This window comes from Hippoglossus hippoglossus, chromosome 10 (assembly GCF_009819705.1).
Source record: "Hippoglossus hippoglossus isolate fHipHip1 chromosome 10, fHipHip1.pri, whole genome shotgun sequence".
NCBI classification, from domain to species: Eukaryota; Metazoa; Chordata; class Actinopteri; order Pleuronectiformes; family Pleuronectidae; genus Hippoglossus; species Hippoglossus hippoglossus.
The window spans coordinates 10039179-10060228 of record NC_047160.1 but is presented as its reverse complement, the minus strand read 5'-3'; the positions used below and the strand labels follow the sequence as shown (position 1 = coordinate 10060228).

Here is a 21050-nt window from a genome sequence, read left to right as displayed (position 1 = left end):
TACATTGATGTAACTACAACTACATAATATGATATAATGTGTCGTTTTACTTTTGTTTACACTAATATGGAGGAGGTGGGATTCATGATCTATACTGCAGCCAGCCACCAGGTCGCAATTGAGATGCCTTGCCTGAGCTTTCATCTTTATATACAGTCTGTGGTGTCTTACACACCAAGTGAGTGAGGTTTGCATCTTCGACACGCAGCAACATGTTCAAGTCTGAGTTAAACACACAACTGCACACATCAACCCACAAACTCACTGTAGCCATCACAGACCAATCAAGACTGAATCAATTCTTCATCTGGAGACAGTCAAAATAAACTACTCGTTAAAAAAAACTTCAACTATTGTTTAATGCCATTGTAAGTACAGGGTAGGATGGATTACAGCAAAAAAGTCAAACGAGCTCTTAAGATGTTAGTCCCAATACGGAGGGGAGCTTGTTTGGGGTAAATCTTGGCCTTGATGCCTTCAAATGAGTCCTATGTTGTAAAGCTGACACCCACCACTCCCAAAACTACGTATTTACTGAAGCACTGTTTTTAGAGTGAGCTTTCTTACACAGCAGTCCTGCTTTTTATGTTGTATTAACATATACCATACCTGTCGACTAAAAAGCAGAAAAGAAATGCCATGATTTATCTTTGGGTTCATTCAATGTCACAGTTGGATCTCTGTCAGGGATTCATTGAGGGAACTGATGACGCTTATGTGAATATAGTTTTCATATAAATGAAAATGGAGCAATAAGGTTTTAGCACAATTTAGAACGAAACTGTGGCAAACAAAAAAGTACCCTAATTATATAGACATATATTTTAGTTTAATAAGTAAGAATAAGTAATTCAGCAAAACATGGTAATTAAACACAACAGTAATGAATGGAGATGACATTGTGTATTGTGACTTGTGATAACAAAGGATTAACAAGCTTCAATCTGAGTGGATAATTAGCTTCTGGGATGCTATAATCAGATATGTTTTCTTATTACTGCTACTTCCGGTCCTTTCGTCAAAGTAATCATTGCGTCATGGTTCGTTGAGGGATCTTCCAGCACCTTTGTTGTTTCCACTGTTGTTTGTAGCGAGTGACTAATAACAAAAAATGCCAAAATGAATTGTACTAAATCTCTAACTGATGAAAGCACGGCATTAACACCTTTTTTTTTAACTTTGAAAACAAACCACAAAATATTCTCAGTAATATTATCTTACAAGCGTATCATTATTATTCCACCTCAAAATGAGCTGCGGTCTCGTAAAGGTTCCACAGTGCATCTTCAGACCACATGAACAATTGTGAAATATTAGTCAGCACCATCTACAGGGAGTGTGATTGACGTGTTTGTGGGCTCCTCCAGGCAGAGTGATTACACTGTTGATCCACGGGTAAAACATCACCTTCACAAAATTATGCTGCCACTCTTATTATGGCCTCTGAAGATGATTTGATGAATGGCAGAGGTCATTCAAAGCCAGAACATATTTAAATATCAATCTAATAATAACTAAAATTGCAAGTATATGTGCCCCAGTCAGAAAAAGATTTATTGGTGGTTAATAACATTGTGTCATTTTAGTGATTTACCATTTGAGGTTTCCAGTGGATTCAATTATAGGTTGTTTATGTAAAGGTACATGTTGCTACACAACAATAAACATGTTGATTCATAAAGAGAGACCTTTATGGCAAGGACAGATTACAGATTAACGAGATCAAGAGTCTACAGTCGTGTTAACGGCTCTGTGAGACTTAGGCACAACGGCTTTGAGCTTAAGTCTAACATAACCATGCTATAATATGCTCACATAAATAATGAAAGGTAAATCCAGGTGCCTGTTTATAATTTGTTCTGTGTATTTTGCTCTGGGATTAGACTTGTGTAGAGATTGTTGTTCTGAAAAATTGTACAAAAAATGAAACTGAATGATTCTGAATCATCAGTGTAACTGTGAACCAGGACTTAAAATTTAGCTGAGGGTGTGACTGAGTAAAAAACCTGGAAAGTTATGAATATCTTAGCTTATTTTGATCTCAGCTGAAAGGAGTTTAGCATTCAACAAAAAATCTGTTTGTCCTTCCGGAGTGCATCGTCAGCTCGGAAATCTTCTGACATTACAGTGTCCTGTTTCTCACACTCATCTAAGTCAGGAAGTGGTAAAGTAGGTGTTAAAATAGAAAACGAAAAAGAGACGCACAAGCACCACCAAACTCTTGACTAGGATGCCAAAATTGTACTAAACCAAACATGCAATCTAACCTGAGAAAGCTGCTAAGCGTCCACACAGGGGATTTGCATTATTGAGTTGCAACAACATCCGTGAAATTATGTAAACATGAATTCGAAGGTCAGCCCAAACAATATTTAATCTGCAACTTATATTTGCTTCATATTACATTTTAAAGCTTAACGTCTTTTATTCATTTCTCCAACACATCTCCCATTTCTGCTGACTGTGCTACTTCCTGAACTGGTTCAGAACAACAAAAACAGCTGTTTTTAAACTGCCTAACATCCCGGGGCCTCCTCCGCCAAGTAAACAATGCAGCAAACCGCCGCTCTACAGGCTCAGCAGTCTGAAGGTACAGTCGCCACAGTCTCCTTTCAGACCACAGCTCTGATTAAAAGACCTGTTTAACTGCTAATCACCACGACAACAGTCATTTATCCTCAACGCTATAAAAACACTCACAATAAATTGCCTGTTTACTTGTTCAAAACAACCAGATCTATTTGCTGCACAGTAAATCAACCCATGAACTTGATGATTTGTTTCTGATGCAGAGTTAAAGCGTCATTAATTTTCTGAAAAGCTGAATATAATTACATTACTCAGTACATCCAAGCCGCTAGTTATATTACTCAAAGGGAACTGATAATGACCCAAATCACTTTTTAAACAATGTTGTTTAAACCAGCAAGTTTTTTGCTGCAGGAACTTTCAGAAAGTAATTAGTTTGAGTGTAACTCAAAAAGATAGGCCCCAGCTGCTAATGAAACGGTGGCGGTTTAAGGTCAAGAGAAAGTTACTCACATTAGTGACCACAGGTACCCAAGGATTACACCAACTCAAATGTAGACATACATCTGAAAATCCCTATAAAAAAAGCTACAAGAAACATCTTTTTAATGTTATAAAATACTTGCAGCTGTAGTACATATGGGTGGCACACTATCTAGCGGCATCTGTATTATAGCACATACTGTACTTCAAGAGGCAACACATGAACTGTAATGAGAACTCTGTTAAGGCTGCCATGTTGTGTTCAGGGTAGAAAAGGGCTAAAACAACTGGCCTCTAAACACAGAGGCAATGAGGCTCATCAATCAAAACATTGAGAAACTGCAGAACAATTTAAAGTTAATTGTCCATGGTTTAACAACAATCATTTTACAGTTAAAATAATCACAGCCATATGCTGCTCTCAAGTGGATTTACTGATATAAATCCTGATAACAAGGGGGAACCTGAAACCTCGGGTGGCAGATTCATCACTGAAACCTTCGATAAACGAGTTCAGGTCAATGCCGTTACTCAAAATTGTTAACCACTTTTTAATTCATGCTATAAATAACAATAACTGTGACAAAAACACTTTATCATGAATTTATCCTGCATTATAGGATAATATTATATATTAATAAATCAAATAATCATATCTCCTTTAAGCTTGTTTGGTAACAGGAGCCGACAAATTAGCAGCTTTTGTGATCATATTAGCTTTTAAGACAAACTGTACTTAGTGAAATCTTCTTTAATTCATAGTAGCACCACACAAGCCGCTATTTGAAATGTAACATTTTTCATTACTGCAACAGATATTTGTTACCTGATGCTAAAATTGCTTGGTGCCCTTTCTGTTGGAAGGTAGTAAATTGACTTCACTATAAGAGTATATTGTATAGTGTTTTGTGACCAGGAACTGAAAGTACAAAAGACATTGATGCAAGAGTAAGTGGTGCCCTCTGGTGGATAAGAAAGAGAGTTTTACCTGAGATAATGTAATAGTAAATCCTGTAATGTGGATGGACTCAATATCATAAATAAACTGTCTTTGTATTAAACTTTATATTTTTGATGAAGTTGTTTGTAGAGTAAATTATATTTTTTTCACTTGTTCTGAGGGGAAAACATTCATGTATTCACAAGTACAAATACAAGTATTCATAGTAACGTGAATTGATTAGCACAAAGATTTGAAAATAGAATCTTTTAATAAATAACACTGTCCATTGAACCTTGTGTAAGATACTCTTCCTCCTATTGTTTATGGTCTGACAGCACAATACTAGTAAGCACTTAAACCACCAAACTGCCTTTTAACAATGGTTTTCAACAAAATATGTTTAAGGAAGTAAATGCATCCACTACTGCGAACAGGGGAGAAACACCGAGGACATCTTTTAGATAGAGTGATGGTATCCAGCTATTTCAGTGCAGCATCAGTGGGCCTGGGTGAGGGCGGCGAGTCTCTGCCTGATAAGCTGGTTCTCCTCCATCATCCTGGAGGTGGTTTTAAGAACTGCCAGCTTGGCCTATCCAGGACAGGAGTCACATCCCCAGCAGGAGAGAGAGGAAGGAATAAAAGCGCTTGATAGTTTAGTTCCTGGGTCCAGTGAACACAATGTACATGGGTGGTTGTGTGGTTATGAGGAGGAGCACACACTAACTATGACTTGTTCTGGTATTAAAGACCAAATTCAATGAATATTTACTGATACATTCTCTGCACAAACATTGTGAAATTAACAAGTAACAAGTAAGCAAACAGTTGGCTTTAGATAATATTTTACTGTTGCTTGACGCGGAAGTGATTGTGGCCCGTTAGTTAATGTTTACATCCAAGATGCTACAATATAACTAAAAGCCAAACAGGGAGTGGCCACAGTCACAATCATGTTTTTTCCTGAGGAGTGTGACTCACAGCCCACCCTTCTGCTTTTTGTTACCAATGCAGTTACTATCTTCACTGCCATAGAGGATTGGGGGGAAACTAGTCATATTCAAATGTATGAAAATGTCAATTATGTATACAGTGATGTACATTCCTGGATATGTTTATGTTCAGTAGTTTCTAAAAAACTGTATAATTTGCATGGGGCCTACCTTTTCCTTCTCATTTGTGGCTTTGTTAGTGGATCTTTTGGAGAAGAAAACACCTCCAATGGCATCTGTGATCAAAATAAATGTGAATATGAGGTTTCCTCTGCTAACAGTGCAGTCTACCCTTACAGAGAGCAGGTTTAAAGCTCATTCATGCTTAGTTTTGCCATCTTTGTATAAAGCAGATCCACGTTAACTTCGAGGGTGGACACCATCACAATCTTGTCCACAGCAAAAAAACAACATGAAGAGCCTCTCAGGTTAATCAAAATGTATTTTAAAAAAAGACTTGAATATTAGTATGATAATTAACTGTAGTTAGCTGCAGCAATAATGTATAGGATTTCTTTATGACAGTGGTTCACAGCATTTTTAGCTTGCGACCCCACATGACCTTTTAATAACAAAGCAATTTATGTACAGTTCAAACACAGAGACATGTTTCCTTCTCAGGTAGTTTTCTATTGGTGGCCCAAAGAGGTGCATAATCAGTATTACACTAGAAAACAAAGAAATCACATAATTATAAAGTTTGATATTTACTTATTTTTAGGGACAGTGACAGTGAATGAAAGATTACCATATTTTAAACTTAAAGGGGACATTGTATGCCCATTTTACCACAAGTTGATATGGTTCCTTGGGGTCCTTGGGAAATGTCTGTAACATACTTTGGTCAAAATACCACAAGGATCATTTAAAACAGCACCCTTTTTACCCTGTCTAAAACAGCCCTCCACAGAGTGACCTGTTTTGAGTGCCTGTTCCTTTAAATGCTAGTGAACCAGCTCCCCCCTCCCCCCTCTCCCCCCATGATTTTAAACGATATAAATTACATATTTTATATGATGTAAATTATCAAATATGCATCCCATACTTTGTATTCCCCTTCTGTTGTCCTGGAGTTTTAATTTTCCCAATCACATAATTAAATGTCCCCCTCTGCCCATCCACTACAAGCACACAAGCAGATAGACAGAGAGAGAAAGAGAGGGGGGGGGGGGGGGGGCTATGAAGACCATCATTTACCCCCGAACCCCGACATTCAACGGGTACAACAACAAGCGGAGAAAGCAGAATCGCGGGCTGACCTTATATATACAGTCTATGGGGCTGACCAGCGCGGAGAAATGCGCGTCCCGTGTGAACAGCCAGGCGGCTGCGCGCTTGAGAACGGCGCGGCGCGGCGCGGCGCGGCGCGGCGCTTCCGTGTCCGGTGTAAACCCGGTGTAACGAGTGTGGGGAGACGGGGGGGGGGGTGAGGTGGGGGGTGGGCCAAGGCCATGTAGGGAGACCAGTGTATTGTGACGACACAAAACACAGGAAGCTCATTCCAGTCACTCAAGCATGACGTTTCTGACTTAGAGGAACCATAACAAAACGCACGAGTGTTTTTTTTCCCAGAGTTTTTGGGTTGATAGACATGCCAGATCCCCACATTAACGTGTAGAAGCACTAACAAAGTGGAATTTTCATGATATGTCCCCTTTAACATTAAAAACTTTTTTCCGCACCCCCACGATAAACAGTCTCAAACTATAAACTGTTATTCTTGTCCTAAAACAGGAGCTAAACAACTAGCACCAGCTAACATGACAAGTTAACTTCTTAGAAAACATTAGCAGCTAAGAACGTAGCTAGCAACAGCTAACTGGACTGGCTACCTTCCTAGCCATCATTAGCAGCTAAGAAGGTAGCTAGCAACAGCTAACGGGACTAGCTACCTTCTTAGCAAACATTAGCAGCTAAGGAGCTAGCTAGCAACTGCTAACGGGACTAGCTACCTTCTTAGCAAACATTAGCAGCTAAGAAGCTAGCTAGCAACAGCTAACGGGACTAGCTACCTCCTTAGCTATCATTAGCAGCTACATTACCCTGGCTCCCTCTTGCGGTCACAGAGGTCCTGTTTTCGGCGGGCTTCGACGTCCATCTTCCAGGTGTTTCATCCTCCTGTGTCGCCTTCTTCTTGGGTAACCTGTAAGTGCTGAATTTTTGTAATTTGACTTTTAAAATAAACCGAGGTTTTCCACCTCTCTCCCTCTTGTTCCTGCACTTGTCCACCTGCTGGCACTGGGACTCAGGCGGGCCCATGGTGGGGTCAGGCTGCGGTTCTTCTCTTTGACTGGAGCCCAGCTGAGAACCAAACCTGGGGACATACGCAGTCTTAGCTCGAGACATCTCCCTCTACAACTCTAAACTCTGCAGGTAACTCCGACTAAAATGCCACCACAGACTGGGTTGAAATATGAGGAGTTTTTATTTACTAGGGTTTTGTTGTAGCACTGTCAGCCTGCAAGTGGCAGTATAATAATAACTAGAGAATTCCTCCCTAGAGGACAGTTGAAAAAGGTGAAATCTTTCACCTTGGCAACTGTCTAAGACATCAAAGATTCCTTTGATCTATGACCACCTAATTATGTGTGCATGCATTGCAGCACACATAATTAGTATGTACAGTATATAATACAATAACAATGCTGTTAAAAAGTATTCTAAAAAATACAAACAGAAATTAAATAAATAAAAGCCTAGATAAAACCAAAGAGACTTCCTGGTCTGTGTAAATAAAATATTATTTCTGGTAGAAGTACATTTTGAGGCATTTCTATCAGCCTGTGTGGGTAAAATAATTTTAAAAAAGCAAACCATTCAGATAAAATCAAAAGAGGCTTTTACCGTAGAAGTGTGTTTTAAAAGTTGATACTAACACAGCCAGCATCTCTAGACTTTCAAATGGTGTTTATGTTTGGCAGCATTTGTGAGGAGGTCAATACAAGATTGGACAAGCTTTGTGACATATTGCTCATGACAACAAATGGCTATCAAACAGAACTTTAAGCTTCAGTTAGTGTGACAGACAAGCAGTCTGTGGCAGTATTTCTGTAGCGATATGCCGAGGTCCAATAATACGATTTCAGTTTTATAATAATTCATGTATTTCACACATTCAGCTTTTTAAAATCAGACAGGCAGTCCTGTAATGAATCCAGCATGGTAAGATCAGTGGACTTAAGAGGAATGTACAACTGCGTGTCATCTGCATGACAGTGAAAGGAGATACCAGGTCTACGGAGGACCTCACCGGTTTTCTGTACAATATGATCCAATGTGCAGCTTGCATTTCAGAGTTTCTGTTATACAGTAAATAAAATAATGTTTTTAAGTTAATCTATAAGCCCATCTAATGAGCCTCGGGTAAATGTATGCCCTGACAAACCATTACGATGCATTCATATTCAAGGAGCATCTTGGAGATCATTATAGTTGTTGGACGAGACAATTTAAATCAGTTGTACTGCAGCTTAATCGAGAACAATGCATCACATTCTATCGGCCCATCGTCAGGTTTTTTATGTGAAATCCTAATTTGTAGCATAGTTAGCAACTATAGATACATATACTACCTGTGGATTGAGTGGAAATGTTTCTCTCTGAAATTATTTCAGTATTAGGTGGAAAACTGCAGTATAGCTTCCAAAAATGTACTTAAGTACAATATTTCCTGAGTAGATATACATTCCATCAATGTTAAGAACTAATTCAAATCACGACTGGACAAAAACAAACAAACATAAAACTAACCTCATTCACAACATTTTGTTGCATGCATACATTCATTTCACTTGATACAGGCTTTTATTAGACAAGGAAACGGTTTGCTGAGACACAGGACAGCAGGTTTAGGTGAGCTGAACAGCACCCACTAAGGCCTGAAATAAGCCTCAGCCTATAAATACCTCTGACCTGATTTAACTTAGCTCACCAGATGTGCATAAAGCGTGCTCTCACACAACAATGGCATCCAATGCGACGCTCTGTTTTACGCGAAAACCTTTAGGAGGTAAATAGATCAACATAAGGCCTCTAATTAACTGCTGTGAATCAACATTAGGCAAAAAACTCTTCCTCACAGCTGTTTTATTCATTCAACATCTCACATTACAAATACTTCAAATGTATGCATACAGTTACAAACAGTTGGCAGCAAATTAATATATGACATTAGATCTTTGTTTTACTTCAATACTACAAACCAACTATAAAAACTGACGTCTGTATTGTAGCGTAAATTAATCAGGAAGAAAATATAAAAATTGGAACTTACGTATAAATGTCAAATGACTGAATAAAAATCCAAATATCAGGTAAAAAAAAAAAGTTAATAAATATAACCTTCCCAGCATACAATTAAAAACTTGAAATTTTGCAATCAAGTAATACTAACAGACATAATATTCTTTTCATCTGAAAATGTGGAGCACAATACAGCAATTAGAAAAACTAGACACACGAGTTTTAACACATCACCCCAAAAAATATAACAAAAATCTGATCAAAATGATAGTTAAACATTTCAATTGAAAATATAGCAAATACTAAATACATTATCGACCTAGTATATACAATGTTTTCAATCACAGTAGCATGGTTGTAGCAAAATAAGTAAATAAGCACAAAACTAATGTTTAAAAATAAATTCATGTATAAATTACTTTTTTTTTTTTTCTCTTGCAGACATCAGCATGAACAATAGGAAACAAATGATGTGTAAATGACTGCATGGTCTATATGGATTAAATGACTTGCACTGCAGAGACTTGTTTCTGGAAAGAATAAGTATTGCACATAATGGCTCAAAGTTAACTTGCAACATTAAATCACATTCAGGTTATGTCCCAAAGCATGCCACATCACAAGGGGGGGGGAGGGGGGCAAGTGATCAACTCTCCTCACCTATGTCCTACTGAGTGTCCTCTACATTACAAAACGCATCCAAAGTGTTGTCACTGTGTAGATTGCATAAACATCACGTCTGTGTAAGGAAGGCAGACTCCACCATGTAAAGAGAGGCTACAAGAGAGGTGATCTCAAAGAGAGAAGGAAAAGAAAGTCAAAAAGAGATCTAGTGCATTACATTAGGTCCTGCATTAACACTAGCCATTGTATTTCTGTATTACATTATGCATGCCAAGAATAAGTAGAACTTACAGGCAGTTCCAGAAAGAGGATCTAAATATTCAAACAGCTGATATCCACTCCGGTGATAGAAGGGAAGAGATCACGTTGACCAAAGCCAAAACATTTACCCTAATGATAATCTTACTGAGTGCACCTAGGAGCGAAATATCAGAATATATTTTCAAGACTATCAAAATCCGTTTAGAAAGGTCTTGTCATGCCTTAGGATCCTGTTATGTTTATTTAGGACAGAGGAGAATCCATATATGAATAGCTAATGATAGCCTTTTTTTTTTTCTTTTTTATCTACAGAATCACACCAATGCACCAGACAATTTTCAGATTTACCAGCACTTAAATATATAAAAGCTAATTGAAAATTATATTAATATCATTCATTTTCTTTTTAAATTAAGTTTACCATAAATGCAGATCTCTTAGTAACAAAGGTACAAAATTATTTTTCACCAAGTGAAAAAAATGAGGTATTGCAAAAGGAGTTCTCCCATCTGTGAAAAATGTGCCTAAAATGACTATTGAAAAAAATATTTAGAAAAGTAGTGCATAATAAATGTTTATATGTTCATGACAAAATAATCAGCTATAAAACACTGTACAAAAATCAGCAGGCCATGTATAAAATAATATCTTTATCTCTGTGACAGCAAATTCTAGCTACTACCATATCCAACCACAACACTTGTGATAGAAGCTCCAGTCATGGTAGAGCGTGCAGTGGTACACCATGAGGACAGCTCAGGGAGACTGGACTGTGCATTCCCATTAGTTAGTACTACATTAGCATGTTAGCTTCCAGTGCTAATATCCCTGACAATATAAAGTGAGCAAATACTACTGCCAATACCTGAGCCCTGAGGGCTGTGTCTTTATTCGCTGAAACCCAGAAACCAAAACTCCACACAACTCCAGCCTCTCCCCTGTCACACGACGAGAGGACACAACATTATCCTGAAAACCCTCAGATCAATGTTTGCTTTCGATGATGTGTTTTAGGCCAATCTTTGGTTTGCCCTTTCTGGTTACAAAGTGTCAACTTTTAAACCAAGACCTAAAAACCCATGCCAGCAATCTAAAGAGATTTTCTATTTATTTTTTTTTCGAAGTGGCCAGATGCTATACAATGAGCTGCTTGAAAAACTCAAGTCGTCCAACCGTTTGAAACGGTGTCATTCCTCGGTTCAACCCAATGTTTTGCACTCAACCTTTGGTAAATGGTACAGTTGTTTTCTAATCCTGTAAGCGCAAAGTAAGAAAATGCACCCTTCTTCAACTCAACTTCCAGTTAGTATACTGATTTAGGTATGATGAACCTCACTTAAATTTTATGTTACTCTTGACAACAAATGTAAGCAGCTTTGCCAGCTAACACGAAAAGAAAGTACAGTCAAGTCAGAAAACGTCTAAATCCAAATCTAATGCATCCATATGCTCATGCACACGTTAAGTCAAAACATAAATGGGATTTCACTCTCTTCTTAGCATTTACTTCTGTTAGAGGGCCCAATTAAAAAAAATAAAAAAAATAAATTATGTTTTGTTTTTTTAACTTAAAAGAAAAGTGCATTATTTTTCATATCATAGCCCGTACCCCTTACCCAACTTCCCCTTTCTCAGTCCCTCCCCGAACCTGTGTTTTCACCCTCCCTTGCCCTCTCGCCTCAGTTCCAGCGGAAAGAGATGTGTCGTGGCCGATCCCCTCCCTCCTTCACCAGCGGCTTGTGGAACTCGCGGCCGGCCCGGGAGTGGATGGCTGCCCAGCAGTACTCACAGTAGTACTGCAGACAGGTCACGTTAGCGCAGAAGAAAGGAGCAAACTTCCCCCCACAGCGGGTGCCCTGGCACTCGTCACACAGCTGATCGTCCAGGACATATGGCTTCACTTCCACCTGAGGCAGAGGGTGGATAAAAGGAAAACTGTTAAAATGGAGGTGGAGAAAAATCTGAATGCGTGCACAGCAGCATGTTAGATTGATGGAAATATTTGATCAACATTCACTTTTCATTTACACCTGAAAGGAAGTTGCTAACCTCATATGGACTCACCCGTTTATCAATCTCCCCGTGCTGCAGTTGAACAAATCGGGCACTAATGGCTGCAATGTAGCTTTGCTGATTGGAGAAGGCCACTCTTCCCGCCCCTTTTGGATACTTGAGTTCAGGGTCTGTGTCGATCCCAGCGTAACACACTCCCCCATACAGACGGTCCATGATCATGGCAAGCTCCACTGAAACAGCAACACAGAATGCAAGTTAATGAAATCTCAATCAGTAATGGGAATGAAATACATTTAGGGGTCTTCACACATGTACCTGCACGAAGGGGACGAGGGACACCTCCTACAAAGATGGTCTTCCTCGGGTCCAATGGCTGAGAGCCATCCATTACAAAATCACTGTCATTTAGGTTCCAGGGTCGGATCTGGACCTGCAACAATGAAGATGACAAAAAATTATTTCTTCCAGTCCAGCTCACCTCCTTTATGAACAAGATAGATTATTTATTATTATATAAATTCTCTGATGCCATTTACTGATATTGGAAAAAGTTGTTGGTGATGGTGGCTGTGGCCTTTTACATCAAGCTCTTGGGATCACATTCAAATAGTTTAGATGCACTAATTGTCGTCATCAACTGTGCCAAAAGGGTCACGTTTTTGCCAATGTCTGTTTGTTTGTCCAAAGGAATACACAGAAACTACTGGGACATGGGCCAGGAAAGAACTCATTACATTTTGGTGCTGATCCAGGAGTTTTTCACTTTAAGCGTGAGATGGGGTGTTTTTTTGACATTTTGACAGATTTCTCAGGGAATAATTAATGGATCTTTAAATTATCACTTTGGTATTACTGCAAAGCCCTAATTTTACTCAAAACACAGTTTTACTGAACTTTACAGTTTTTTGGGTCAGACAATAAAGCAACGGTCACTTGTCTTATGTAAACATTTAATTTAGTTTTGTACTTGTTGGACAAGATGGAGCAGTTTAAGAGACTCACAGGCTTGTCTTTGATGGTGGGGCTAGAGACACACAGGTACAGTTTACTATCCTCCTGAATGCAGGCATCAATCAGAGCCTGAACAGAGCTCTCGTCTTGGAACAGCAAAAATGCGTATCCTGAAAAAGTTTGACAAAACAGAACAATGAGCGCACAGACAGACACACACACACACACACACACAAAACGGGAAAATCATTGCAATGCTCTTAACTCAAAACACTCAAACCAATATACTGTTCAACAGGTTTGACTCACCTTTTGGTGGGAAATAGGACTTGCTCTCTGCCTTGTGAGGCCAGTCTACAAACAAATGACCAAACCGACGGAAACTGGCAGTGATCTCATCTAAAAAAAAAAAAGAAGAAAAAAATCAGCAATAATATTATCACCATCAAAACTTACTTAAGTAACACTTATTACATGCAATAAAATCTAACGAATATATGATTTAAATATTATTTTTTTACCATCCGTTCATTATGGCCACCAAAGTAAATTTATCAATATTGTTCATTTGTTTTAGCCTATGATCTACAGCAATGTAAATGATAACAAAAACTGAGCTTAGTGACACACTGTATGGCCGTAACAAAACTTTACCTTCATCTATGTCTGGGGGCAGACCTCCTACAAACACCTTGCGAGAATATCGTTCCACACGTTCACCATTGAGATGGGGGAAACAGTGAGCTGAGCCAAGGCCAGGAAGCCCCTGGTCACCTGACTCATCCTCTCCAAAAGAGCGCTCATCCTCCATGGGGAACAGAGAGGAATGACCTAGTGGAGAGAATGACCTGGATTACACATATGGCCTCAGCACTGGTTAAGCTGAACCAATGTTCAAATGTAACATTGCAATGAGCAGAGAGTTTGATTGGTGGTAAATGCATTGAATTATTTTAAGAAATACATACAAAAGCAGCCATGATTACCATTTTGTAAAGACAAAGTAAAAGCATGAGCATTGTCACTACTAGGTCCTGCGCGGGGAAACCTATACGACTTTTACTCCCAACAGAGAAAGGGGCTTTGACACTGACAACAATCAAGGCAAAATAATCAATAACAACAACAAGATAAAGCAGACAAACACAGAAGCAACACAAAAAAAAACTCAGGGATCATTACAGCTTGACAATGAACAAATTAAGACACATTCACAAACTTTACCTCGTCTTCTGCCATAACTTCTCGCTGCATGTAAAACAACACAAAACACTTTTGAAATGGCTTTTTTGAAAAAGGCCCATCATAAAAAGATGTAAAACACACTGACTGGAAATGAATTTGTTGATCACCAGACAAAATGGCTGCCGTAACAGCCATTCTGAGTTACCATTGGCCAAAATGCTCCTCATAAAAATGTCGGGTTATCCATTTAAAGGCTGCAACATATATAATGCCGGTATACATTTTTACAGTATAAACTAGACAAATGGAATCATTCAATATAATATAGCTCTCTCATAACCCCATTGGAAAATTGAAAGACACTAATTGGTGAGTGGATTTTTCATAACACTACAAATAAATTGAATTCAAGTCTTTACTTATCTTATTTTTGCTCTTTACCGTCTCTGTGCAACATTATTTTTCTACTTGAACTCCCTTTGGTCAGCCAATTCTTATGCCTACCACAGCAGTTCAAATGGCAATAAAACAAATCATGTGACAAATAATTTTTTTTACAACTTGTTATTCAGCACATCTCAGCGTGGTTATGATATACAAAAGTTTAAATTTTTATTTTATATGAGCTCACCAAAAGAAAATCCCTATGACCTACTTTTAAAGAGATCAGCTAAGTATTGAATGTATAAAATGTATAAAATGGCCAGCATTACTTTTTATCAGCATTTGATATGCGTTGATTTCAAGCGCTGTCATTTACATACCATTCATAGGTAGAGGCCCGTCTCCACCCTGGTGAGAGAAGCTGTAACGTCCTAAGTGACAAAAACAAAAGAGACCACAGAATACTGTCATGAAATGTTAATTATAAATATATAAATTTCTTTCTTTTTCATATAAATAGCTTCTGAAACAAAGGATTATGTTGACACACATTTCAGGACAGTATGAAGTTTAGTAGACAGGACAAATCGCAAATATAGTTCAGGTTATTCTCCCATGTTAGAGTGATGTGATATATTCGATGAGAATACTGAAATAAGTTCAAGGACTATAAAACTATAAACCATCACTAGATTATTGAGGAAGCACTCAAAGAAAGAAAACACAAAAGTGTATGAATGATCAAAGAGAAGTTTCGGAGTATCATCTGGCGAAAATGTGCATCAGTAGCATTCGCTGCCATGATGGGAAAAGGCTTCTTTTACATTAGACTGCAACAAAACTGAAGTGCAATGATTTATTAATGAGAGCATTAGCTGACATCATAGAGTCTACACTGCAAAAATGCTGCAGGTGATGGTTGTCATGAGGATGAGACTGAGACGTCATGTAATACTGAGCTCCTGGGATCCTATGAATTTCTCCGGAGTAGGGCGAATGTGTGAACACAAGAGTCAGAGTGAGAGGCTCCGGGTTATCTGCGGACTTTCTCCGCCTGGCCCCCTAGTATAAAGTCCGTCGAAAGTCAGGAGAATCTGATGTGGGAACACAGCGGGGAATCCCCCACTGTATTCACCACGAGCGAGTGGGGGAGTTGATTATGCTTCTAACACATGACGGACACAAAAATGTATCACGGTGAAAAAGAAGACGTCTAGAAAGTTTGTGGCGAAAAGAGCTGACACCGGTCTACGTGTGTTGTCAAGAAAATCAAGTGACCTAAGAAGCAAATTTTATATGTCACTTCCTTCCTCTGCACCATTTCTCGCCTGAATAATGCAGAGGATTTGATGCTGTTGTAAACACGTTTGTGTAGATAACCTCCCGCTGCATTGTGCATGTGGGAAAAGCAAACTGCGGGTCAAGTCCGTATAAAACAGAATCTATTGAAAAACAGAAAGAGTGGGGGAAAAAATTATAAGGATATAAATAAATATACTGTTATATTCTAAATTATATCAAATTTGGGTGATAACTGTGTATTTTATTTTTGGCCTCAGTCTGGTGTATACACCTTACCTCTCCCAAAAAGGTAGAAAACCCTACATATTGTTAAAATCTGCAGAAGAAAAAATATACTGCTTATCTGTCCTGAAATATAAATGACAAACTCCATGGCCCTAGTATGAGAGGCCATTTGACTGAGTATCCAAAAGAGGTCGGATTAAGAATAAACATCTTATGGACAAAATTATGACAAGGAAAAAGTCTAATGACAAGTAAACACCTGCTAACACTGATTGAAAGATTCTGTAGATTGACAAAACATCAAAAGTACAGAATTCGAAGTTGTCCATTAAGCCAATTTTCCTAAAGGTCTTGACAAAACCAAACATTATGAGCCTCTCCAAACTAGTAGTAACTACATTCCTGATGTCCACTTGTTAAAACAGGCTTCTAACGTTTAGGAGCCTGCAGCCAGCATGTTCAGCCTAAACTGCTGCTGTCACCACTATCAGTTGCCAGCATTTTGAAATAATAACCAAAATTCTCCTCGCTGTCAAATACATGGCTGCATTGATCGGCAGCCAGCGGTCAGGGAAACGATTCCTTCCTCATCATTGTTTAGTTTGGGAACCAACCTTTCAAGGAATCCTGCTCAGCCCTCATAATGTCAATCAGCGAATTCTCCAGAGAGTGCATACTGAAACCATCAAAAGACCGGGTTCTCTCCTGCTGAAAGAGAGGAAGACAACAATTAGCCAACTCACTTCCCCAATCACATCTAAAGCAGCACAAGTTGTAAGAGCATCGGCATAGTTTGCTACATTACTAATTGCTAATAAAAAATAAACTGCAGAGAATATCCCAGTCTAGGCCTTCAGAGGAAAGCACTGTTAACAGAAAATGGAACCCAGAGCGTGTCACAAAAATGATCACCTTCTTATTTCTGCTATGAAAATCATATATTATGTTATATTATAATAATATAAGGAATACAGCCTAAGGTGAAAAGATAAATTGGCATTTCAAACAAATCCAGAAACAACAGAGCCATGATGAGTCATTCATAACGCATTGTATCTAAATGGGCTTGGAGCATGCAAAGCTGCAGTCGAGCACAAGACTTCTCAAATCAGGACAGGAGGAAGGCCATGTGATCAGAGCAGATGATAAGAGAGCTCTCCTTCACCCATATGACCTAGATAAGTGCTCATACACAAGCACACACAATAAGTTTCTATTCATCCATTTGATCATGTTTTTCTCAATGGCTCATTTGTTGAATTTGATACAGATGAGCATGTTTAACAGGGTTAATATCATTGGCCTGTGGTGGGCAGATAAACATATTTACATTTTGCGGCCATGTAAGACCACAGTCCAAGTCCACTTTTGTGTGATATACTCACTTGGAAAGGGTAGATGCTGTCACTGCGGCTCATGCTGTCCTCCACCCAGCCCTTGTGATTGAAGCCAGAATTATTTCTGGGGAACTTCTGAGAGGGAACCTGTGTGGACAGATAGATGAGTTTCCTACAAGTTACCGAACCAAATGTATTGCATGGGATCATATACTGTACTAAATCAGTTTTTAAGAAGAGTTGTGACAGTCTCATTTACCTGGTTGTTAGGGAAGGACTTCTTCAGCGGGGAGATGGAGTTAATGCCCGACATACCTCCACCTACCCCCCGCCGATACTCTCGCACCCCCTGTGTGCCTCCCCAGCCACCATACCCACCAGGGCTCCAGGAGGTGGATGTGGGAGTGGAGGGACTCTGGTAGCTTCCCCAAGGAGAGGGGGGTTTATTCTGGGCAGTAGTGAGGTGGGGAAGCTGGGTGAATGGTCCGGTGCGGTGGGGGTGCGGAGGGAAAGACTGCTGGGGTGGATGAGGGCTAGCTGGGGAGCGCCTGTGCTGCTGTGGGACCCCCTGACCGTGGGGGTGGTAGTGTTGGGGGTGAGGTGTGGGTGCGTGGTGCTGAGAGACTGGCCCGATCTGCGGGGAGAAACTCCCCCCCGCACCAAAGCCAGGACCTGCGTGGTGGGAGAAGTTCTGGAACAGCAGGGGAGGTCCGTTGGCGTTGGAGCCAGCCGGGCCAAAGAACCCTCCTACATCTTCTCCGACCACTGGAGACTGGGTGGATGGGACAGCAGGGGACCAGTTGTTGAAGCTGGTCAGCGAAGATGAGGAGGTGGACTGTGCAATGCTCGTACCCATTCCCAGGCTGTCCTGGTAATCAAACCCACTTAGCACTGGGGACTCCATCCTCAGCTTCTCTTTGCCACTGCTGCTCTCCAAAGAACCCTTCTCCAGCGAACCGTCCTCAGGGAGTGCACCCTCAAGCTCTCCTAGGCCTCCCCCAACCTCCTGCTGGCCAGGAGACAAGGCCTGGGGCTGGGACTGGACCTGAGACTTCTCCTGAATGTCCTGGAGGTCCAAGGCCTTGGACTTGTCTGACTCCAGAATCTCATCTTGCATGTTACTGTGCGGGGCTACGGCGGGGAACAGCCAAGCGCTGCCCCCATTGGTGGAGCAGGTGTTGTTTACGAAGGAAGGGGGGCTGGGGGGGTTGGAGGGGTGGTGTGGGTGCTGGGGTTGGAGGTGAGGAGGGATCCGCAAGGGGAAGGCAGATTTGTTACCACTGCTGTTCTTCACCAGAACTCCAAACCCGTAGTCCCCCATTTAGGACACCCAGTGATCTTCAGTTGACTTTTGGCTTTCACCGTCTTTTTTTTTTATCCTAAAATGTAGATGAAGGGAGGACAATAAAGGGATGGTGGGTGGGGGGGGAGGACAAAAAAGCATGAGACAGTTAATTATTAAGTTGATATGCTCTCTTTAAAAATAAAAGACAAGCCTGACCAAACGCAGTGAACGTGCTTGGGCTGCACCCTGCCTTGTCTTGTGATGCAATCAATGAGATTAAGTCATTGACTCGCCTAGCCATTGAAGGCCTACATGAAATATAACACTCGGATATAGCACAGGCAGCCTGGAACCAGCGCAGGCAGCTAACAGGCTGACGTCTCCAAAGGTCGTTCAGGCAGCTAGCAGCAAAGCTAACAGCTGCTCCGCCACCTTCCATGTGCCCTATTAATCATGCAGGTCGCAGCAGTCATTTTTAAAGTGCGTCTTTGCATTGCAGTGCAGCCATGAACGCTCAGCCGCCGCGGTGGCTCACACCTACCGAGTAATCGTCGTTTGTTTCCAGCGATGACCTCCTCGTTCGCGACCATTTAAATACAGGGAAATGTTGATGACGTCTGCTCTGGATCTGGGGTAGCTCCCTGCACCGAGCCGCTAGGCTAAGATAATAGCTTGATAACCGCAGCAGCGACCGTGTAGCATATTTTTTCTTCGTGCCGGGGTGAAAAACAAACGCACCCAGCGGCTACAACATCCCCCGAAATGTCGCTAACGTTCACGGCCGCGTCAACTCACGACAGCACGACGGATCAAATTCACAGGACGTGACAAGTTGTTCACGGTGTGTGGCTCTTTAAACGACCTCGTCTGTTTCGTGTCCTGTATGTTCAATGTCACACAGCCTACCGATCCCTGTCATCAGTTTTTAGACAGAATACTGCAGCGCGGCCTCCTTCCATCGATCAGCGTGCGTGTTTAGTGACACGTCGGGCATAGCTACCTTCAGTTCGGCGACATGACCTTATCGTTTTGATGATGCCATATTTTAGCGTTTTTCCTTTTTCAGCATTTCCTATGCGGCCGGTGTAAATGGTCTCCTCTCTTCTAGATGACAGCTGGGCCAGTCCGGAGACACTTCCGTCTACAAGCCCCGCCCCCGCCCTCAGCCAGCAGCCATTGGGCGTCAGGATTTCCCTGAGAAGCCCCGCCTTCGATAGCTAAAATCTAACAGCTGATTGGATGGTTGAGACGGGGTCACGCCCACCGCACGCCTCCTCAATGAATGGCACATGCACTCGCGACGTTCTCCTCCCAAATAAGGATGCCTTCAAATCAGGGGGAGGAGCTAGTGCAGGGAGAAGAAAATACAATGATCCAAGGAAATTTAATCAAAACCTTCCGCCTATATATAGTGTATATATAGTGTACATATATATATATATATGTACGTCAGTGGAAAACAAAGGGCTAAATCTAAGGTGCAGCACTGGCAACCATTTCCTTCAAATGCAAATAAGTACATTTGTTTAAACAAATGTGTTTTCCCCTCACCTCAGAATTGCGGTGGCCGAGAGAGCTCAACACACTGCAAATTGAGAAAACACATGACTTCGCTACTTCACAAAGCGTTGAACTACAGCCAGGAACTACATTTCCAGGGTCGTTTGCTCTATTTTCAACGCATTTCTGTATTTGCATGTATTGTGAGTTTGGGAGCCAATCACTAGCCTGCATGTTGAGCCTTAACACCTGCTGTCACCACAATCAGTTGCCAGCATTATGAAATAATAACCACATTTTTGAAGCGCATGTGTTGTCAAATTAATGGAAAGTAGATAGATAGATAGATCGATAGATAGATAGATTCAACACACCCCCTCAAAAACAATACCACATAACAATCTCATGAAAATAAGCTGCTGCTATTTTAGGCGCTCAATCGACCTTGAGAGCTTGATTTAATTTCACTTTAGTCAGATCTGTGCTGTGCAGTAATCACACCATCATATCACATCTTCACTGAATTGACTACAGATAGTAATATTCAAATGGTAATGTGGTCTCCCTCATCAGATGGCTATAGTTGCAGGCCAGAGCCTCACATAGGTGTGAATTTCTCTTAACTGAAGCTGACTCGTTAAAACTGTAATGATCATTCAGCAAGAGAGGAAAGAGTATCCTGTTCAGATGAAGTACTCCTGCTGGGCCGGCAGTATACATTTACACAAGTGGGAGTAAGATTACTTGTGCTGAAGCAGCTCAAGCAAAAGTAACATATATACGATGCTAGCAAA

The 21050-nt window shown here is 40.6% G+C and overlaps 1 protein-coding gene across 6 annotated transcripts; it reads right to left on the bottom strand.

Annotated features, from left to right (window-relative positions):
• Positions 1 to 9010: 9010 nt before the first annotated feature.
• On the bottom strand, positions 9011 to 19941 carry LOC117769481 (cytoplasmic polyadenylation element-binding protein 4-like). 6 transcript variants are annotated; one of them, XM_034598381.1, is made up of 12 exons: positions 19757 to 19890; positions 17731 to 18850; positions 17520 to 17618; positions 16749 to 16842; positions 14988 to 15038; positions 14263 to 14286; positions 13693 to 13869; positions 13348 to 13437; positions 13090 to 13208; positions 12403 to 12517; positions 12136 to 12317; positions 9011 to 11978 (listed from the first exon to the last, which is right to left on the bottom strand). In XM_034598381.1, the coding sequence occupies exons 2-12, from the start codon at positions 18790 to 18792 to the stop codon at positions 11751 to 11753; spliced, it is 2241 nt and encodes a 746-aa protein (XP_034454272.1). In that variant the 5' UTR covers positions 18793 to 18850; positions 19757 to 19890; the 3' UTR covers positions 9011 to 11750. The 6 variants fall into 6 exon arrangements, with proteins under 6 accessions (XP_034454272.1, XP_034454274.1, XP_034454273.1 ...); XM_034598383.1 differs by having other exon boundaries at positions 16749 to 16839; XM_034598382.1 differs by lacking the exon at positions 19757 to 19890 and adding an exon at positions 19298 to 19739.
• Between the last annotated feature and the right edge of the window lie 1109 nt (positions 19942 to 21050).

Bases quoted from the DNA above. Each gene is read 5' to 3' on its own strand.
- LOC117769481 (XM_034598381.1), bottom strand. From the start codon at position 18,792: ATGGGGGACTACGGGTTTGGAGTTCTGGTGAAGAACAGCAGTGGTAAC. The intron at 17,619-17,730 runs GTAAATGAGACT...CTGTCCACACAG, and splicing joins AGTCCTTCCCTAACAACCAG to GTTCCCTCTCAGAAGTTCCC. The intron at 11,979-12,135 runs GTGAGTCCATAT...CCTCTGCCTCAG, and splicing joins ACGGGGAGATTGATAAACGG to GTGGAAGTGAAGCCATATGT.